Consider the following 6,035-nt stretch of genomic DNA (forward strand, 5'->3'; position numbering starts at 1 on the left):
CAGTTTGGGGGTCTTGTCCCCTGCTGAAGCCACAGCGATCCAGTGCAAGAACATCCCTGACTGTCTCAATGACAGAACCACTCTGGAGAACCACTTTGGCAAAATTGCTAAAGTGCAGCGCATCTATACTAGGCGCAGCAAAAAGCTTGCAGTGGTGTATTTTTTTGATCATGTGAGTACTCTGACAAAGTTAAAGTGAACTTTGTCACTTTAAAACCTGTTTTTTAAAATCTATCAGTTGTTTGCTTGCTAGAATTTAGAAAAGTACTCTAATGTCTTAACTTAGAGAGACTGGAATAACACTATTTATTTCATAAGTTAGAGTCATTTGTGAGAAGCTTGCAGTCCCCACTGAATGCGGTGTTCAGAAATGCTGGGTGAATGATTCCCGCGAGGTCAGATTTCTCTAAAGCACGTGGGAGCGTCCCTGTAACCACATAGCACTTTTTCAAGCTTGAGTTTTCTTGTTTTGTTTTTGATTTTGTTTTATGTGGTTATAGTACATGATCACTGTAAACATTCAGGACAATACAGAAAAGGTAAAATCTTCTTGTAATCCCATCCTCCAGAGAGAACTGCTGTTAACCGTTTATATACCTTGACTTTAAATTTATGTATGTGCACATAGACGCATAACACATTGGTTATAGGGTGTACACTTACATGAGCTGCTTGCATTATGTAACTTTATAGATTTTATTATTTTTTCTGAATATTCTTGTGGGGAAAAATTATGTTCTATAAAAATTTAGAAAGCGTGTTTTCATACTTTTTTAAACGATAGAAGTATTACCTGTCAACATAGGGAAAAAAACCCAGAAAGTCCTATGGCAGGGGGCACAAAATCACCCATAGTTCTATCCTCTAAGATATCAACTATGAAGATTATGGTAGACGTCTTTGTAAATGTATAGTTATGTTGTTTTTACGCAAATGGGGTCACAACCACATATACCGTTTGGTAACCTCTTCATGTGGTAATCTTTAAGTTGCTTCTGAAATCCATGAACAGTGTAGATGAGAATGGGGTTGTTAACTGCTACATGGCATTCTATCCTGTTTACCTACTTGGCTAACTTTCTGTTTGTGGACATTTTTGTGCATATATTTCTGAATATATCCTTTGTTTAAATTCCTGAGAGTGGAAGTTCTGTGCCCCAAAAATGTGCAGTTTTAGGGGTTTTGCCATTTATTCCCTTCTGTTGATTTTTTTTTTCAATTTAGCAGCATTAATTACGTTCACAATATTATACAGCCATTACATTATCTCGTTCCAGAACTTTTTCATCCTCTGAAACAGAAACCCTGTAACCATTAAGCAGTAACTCCCCGTTCCTTCCTTCTCCTAGCCCCTGGTGACCTCTCATCTACTTTCTAGCTCTATGAATCTGCCTGTTCTAGATACTTCAGATAAGTGGAATCATGCAATATTTGTCCTTTCGTGTCTGGCTTATTTCAGTTAGCATAATGTCTTCAAGGTTCATTCATGTGGTTGTATTTCATTCTTTTATTCCATTGTATGGGTGTTACCACACTTTATCTATTCATCTGTCCACGGACGTGGGTTGTTTCCACCTTCTGTGTATTGTGAATAATGCCTCCATGAATATGGTGTGCAAATATCTCTTCAAGACCCTACTTTCAGTTCTGTTGGGTATATACTTAGGAGTGGAATTGCTGGGTCATACAGCGATCCTCATTTTTTTAAAGTTATTTTCTAGCTATTGCAATGTGCTTTTTCTTCCAGCTGAACCCTAAAAAAATACATAAAAAATAAAATATATAAATACATTGTCATTGTAAGCAGTTCATTGATAATGGAAAGTTGAGGTCCTTCGTCACCCCCATCTCCCATTAGAGCAAGCGCCATTATCTAGCATGGTGAGTGTTTTCCTAAACATTTTCATAGGTACATCTATAGGTATGCTAACATATAGTTGGTTTTGTGTATGTGTATATCATGATAAATTGTACCCCGTGTGTGTCATTCTGCAGCTTCTTTTTGGGTTTAAGTGACTTGGCAGTCTTTCTGTTCCTATACAGTGAGTCAGCTGGTGAGACTCATCTCACCAGATGCCGGTAAGGCCAAGTTTATGGGTTCTATCACGGTAAAGTGATGAATTTCGAAAAGGAGAAGGGCAAATACGTGCTTGTGAGACAGGCAACAAGGTAGGTGAGGGCTGTGGCTGCCGGGGCTGAAGGCAGGTGGTGTGGTCAGAAAATGTGGCTGGCAGAGGTGGAGCTCTGCGGTATAGAATTCTGCTAATTGCATTTGAGAGCTGCATTTCCTTTGGCCTCCTGATGTCCTCGTACTTTGTGTTGTGGACTGTTTTCCAGGCATCTGCAGCCCTGGCTAGGAAGAAGGGGAAAGGTTTGCATAAGGATATGGCCATCTTCTGGCACAAGAAAAAAACAAGTGAGTTTTCAGTTGATCTTTGCACAGTCTCTGCTGCTTTGTGTGCAAGGCCTTCAAGCTTTGAGTGGGATGGGGGTGGGGTGGGGCTGCCTTGTAATATTTCCTTGGGATCCTTTGTAACATCCTGTCACAATTACAATATTACTTTTTCAAGAAAAAGTAAAGTCCAGTGTCGAGTGACTTGTAGTATCATAAACTCTGTTCTGACTCTTGTGTCCTCAGGTCCCAACAAGAAACCCTTTTCCCTCAAGGAGAAGCAGCCAGGTGACGGTGAAGCTGGCCCGGGCACCGAGGACACACCCTTTCAGCACTCCCCTCTTGGCAAGCCTGTGGCCAGGGCTGCAGCCGGCAGCCTGAATAAAAGGTGCAGCTTGTCCTTCCGAATGCCTGTGTTTTACAGGGCAAGTGGGTTCTGTGACTTCTACTGTCACTAAACAGGAGGGATTTCACAGCCGTCATGACAACATGAAAGGGAAGCGGGTGATATGCTGACACCTAAGTAGGGGCTGAAGGGTGGGAAGAGGGAGGCGGCCCTGACAAGGCCCTGGCGCCTCACCTCCCTCAGTCCCACAGCCCAGGCAGTTGCTGTCATCAGCCTGTCTGATGTATACGTGTATAGGCAATCACTTTTCCCCTTAAAATATCTAATTGGCTGTAAACCACGTGTTCCTAATAATCACTTCTAGCAATTGTTGTAACTGTGCAGCCGTGTGCACAGCTCTCAGGCCAGGTCTGGCGTGCACTTCAGAGACCTCCCCGTCTGTGTGGAATCTCTGTTCCCGAAGGCTCCTCCCTCCCTCCCTCCCCTTGGCTCGTGGCCTCAGACTCCCACGTGAACTCGCCTTCCTTTCACATCAGGCCTGCTTCTGTTCAGTCCTTCACATGTTTTGGTCAGTGCATAGTTTTCCTCACGTTTTGCAGTCAGCAGTTTAGTTGTGGATTTGCTTTTGCTTTTCCCTTTCCTTACATCTTTGACATTCACATTCGTGGAATGTTGAAAGCCAGCTAGAGCATGGGGAGGCTGACAGAGCTCCCGGTTCTTTTTAGTGCATAACTTCTACTGAAGGGGAGCTGTGTATGAAAACGTGTAGGCGTGGTGTTTCCTCGTGGCGTTAAAACGTTCTTTTATTCCACTGTTAGTTTCATTTCTTTGAGATAGAAGTCTACAGATAATTCATTTCAGCTGTTTAAACGGGCACATCTCACTTTTGAAGAACACAAATTACGCGCAGTACGAGTAATGCCTTCACGTCATCGCCAGTGCCGTCCAGGCCGCCTCTTCAGCGCTGGGCTTCCCAGCTGCAGAGGAGCAGGGTAACTTGGAGGATAAGAGAAGTGTTCGGATGTGGAAATGACCCGAATGCCTGATGGACACACAGCTCTTAGCGTGTCATCTTCCTCGTAGCTCTCCAGTGAAGAAGCCGAGTCTTCTGAAGCCCCCTCAGTTTGAGGGAGACCCGTTTGACGAGGGCTCCGAGGGCTCCGAGGGTCTCGGGCTGTGTGTGTCGTCTCTCAGTGCCCTGATAGGTACTGTGGCCGAGACATCCGAGGAGAAATACCGCCTGCTGGACCAGAGGGACAGAGTCATGCGGCAAGGTACGGGGCCGCGTCGCGGCTGAGGCCCGGGAGCCGTGAGGGAAGGGCTGACCTCCGTCTGTGGGCTCCACTGCCGTCGAGTCTGCACGTATGGCCTCTGTTGCTTTCTAGTCTCCTGAGGCAGTGCATGTAGACATGGAGATAGTGCAGATGTGTCTGTAATGTAATTTTATTTTCAGGAGAAAACCGACAAACCATCGATCCACGCTAGATTAAATAATTTAAAAGGGCAGTTTTTAGACATTGAGAAAGCACACATTAAAAAATTAAAAACTTTCTATTTAACAGAAATCACCACAAATAAAGCTACACAAATAAAAGATGTCAATCCAAGGGGAAAATCTGTAGCTCATCACAGGCAAAGGGCTGATTTCCCAGGTACAGAAAGTCCTGTAGAGTCAGTGTGAAAAAGACCAGATCCCGTAGAAACACGGGTAAGGCCTGAGGGGTTCAGAAAAGGAGGTGTCAGGAGCTCTTGGGACTTCCCTGGTGGTCCAGTGGGTTAGGACTCAATGCTTTCACTGCCGAGGGCCTGGGTTCAATCCCTGGTCAGAGAACTAAGATCCCGCAAGCTGCTCGGTGTGGCCGAAAGAAAAAAGAGTTGGCTCTTAAACGTGGAAAATAGAAATGGGAAGATGCAGATGCTCCTGGCCCGTCACAAAGCATCGAGAGATTGAGAGATGCAAACCACACCCACTAGGGCGGCATCTCCCCATCGGGCCCCAGCGCTGCATCCTTGGGCAGGCTGCTCCCGGGGAGACAAGTTGGCAGTGTCTTCAGGCTTGGGGACACTCACGCCTTTGACCCAGAATTCCACTTCCAGGAGTGCGTCCCACAAACTACCCCACCACGTGTGTGCGATTCACTCACCAGGTTGTTTGTGATGACAGAGATTGGAAACTGACTGTCTATACAGTGGGATTCTAAATAGCCTGAAAGAAGACTGGGGTTTCTTTATGGAAAAATGATCAGTATTTATTGTGAAGTGGAAAAATCAAGGCGTGGGAAATGTCTACCAGTTGTGTACAGAAAAGGGGGAAGTGTGTGTGTGTCCATATATACGTAAGCATACTTGCTTATGTGTGTGTAAAAGTCATGGAGGTGAGAAAGGATCGCTCACGCTGATGGTCAGGATGGGAGCAAGGCAGGGGGGGCGTCCCATCTTGGACATTGTTGTACCTTTGGGATGTTGAACCATGCAAATGTATTTAAAACCTACTCAAAAAGCAAGTGTCCTGTGAACACTAAGCAATATGTGCCGTCACCCAAAATAAAACAGCACATGTACCCTTCTTTGCAAAGTTTTTTCAAAAGTAAGTTTAGCCTGTAGGATTTTCCTCTCTGGAGAAGCTGTAATGGAATAATCACAGTGTCTCCTTAACACGGTAATAAAACCTGCCATCATACATTATGTCATTGACATGTGATTTTTGTATTGCAAAAAAAAAATTATTACTAGATATTGGACTTTTTGAAAATAAAAATAAGAGGGCTTCCCTGGTGGCGCAGTGGTTGAGAGTCCTCCTGCCGATGCAGGGGACACGGGTTCGTGCCCCGGTCCGGGAAGATCCCGCATGCCGCGGAGCGGCTGGGCCCGTGAGCCATGGCCGCTGAGCCTGGGCGTCCGGAGCCTGTGTTCTGCAACGGGAGAGGCCACAACAGTGAGAGGCCCGCGTACCGCAAAAAAAAAAAATAAATAAATAAATAAAATAAGATGTGAATGTTTTAAATTTTAGGTTGTTGCATTCCATTTCATTTAAAAGATACTTTGGTTAACTATTTAATTCTGTGGGTCATCATAGTGGTTTATTTAGGTCAGGACCCAGCTAACTTCCATTATGTGATTCCTGTTATACTAAAAACATGATGAAATATTGAGAGTTTTAGAATACTGGCAAATTTTGAATATTTTCATTTAACAAATTGATCCTTTTAACAAAAATACTGTAGCATGATTGTGTGTCATTGAGGTCATTATAGGAGCCATAAACACACACGTGTGCGGCCCCCCCCCCCCAAGAGG

General features: G+C 44.5%; 1 protein-coding gene across 1 annotated transcript in view; it reads left to right on the forward strand.

The window, feature by feature from the left end:
• MCM3AP (minichromosome maintenance complex component 3 associated protein) overlaps positions 1–6,035 on the forward strand; it is a 44,891-nt gene that overhangs the window by 1,590 nt on the left and 37,266 nt on the right. Inside the window, exons 3-6 of the mRNA XM_007452478.1 lie at positions 4–172; positions 2,338–2,416; positions 2,639–2,780; positions 3,822–4,012. Coding sequence (XP_007452540.1) covers positions 4–172; positions 2,338–2,416; positions 2,639–2,780; positions 3,822–4,012 — 581 coding nt within the window. The remainder of the gene's footprint in view (positions 1–3; positions 173–2,337; positions 2,417–2,638; positions 2,781–3,821; positions 4,013–6,035) is intronic.

This window comes from Lipotes vexillifer, unplaced genomic scaffold (genome assembly GCF_000442215.2).
Source record: "Lipotes vexillifer unplaced genomic scaffold, Lipotes_vexillifer_v1.1 scaffold545, whole genome shotgun sequence".
Taxonomy (NCBI): Eukaryota; Metazoa; Chordata; class Mammalia; order Artiodactyla; family Lipotidae; genus Lipotes; species Lipotes vexillifer.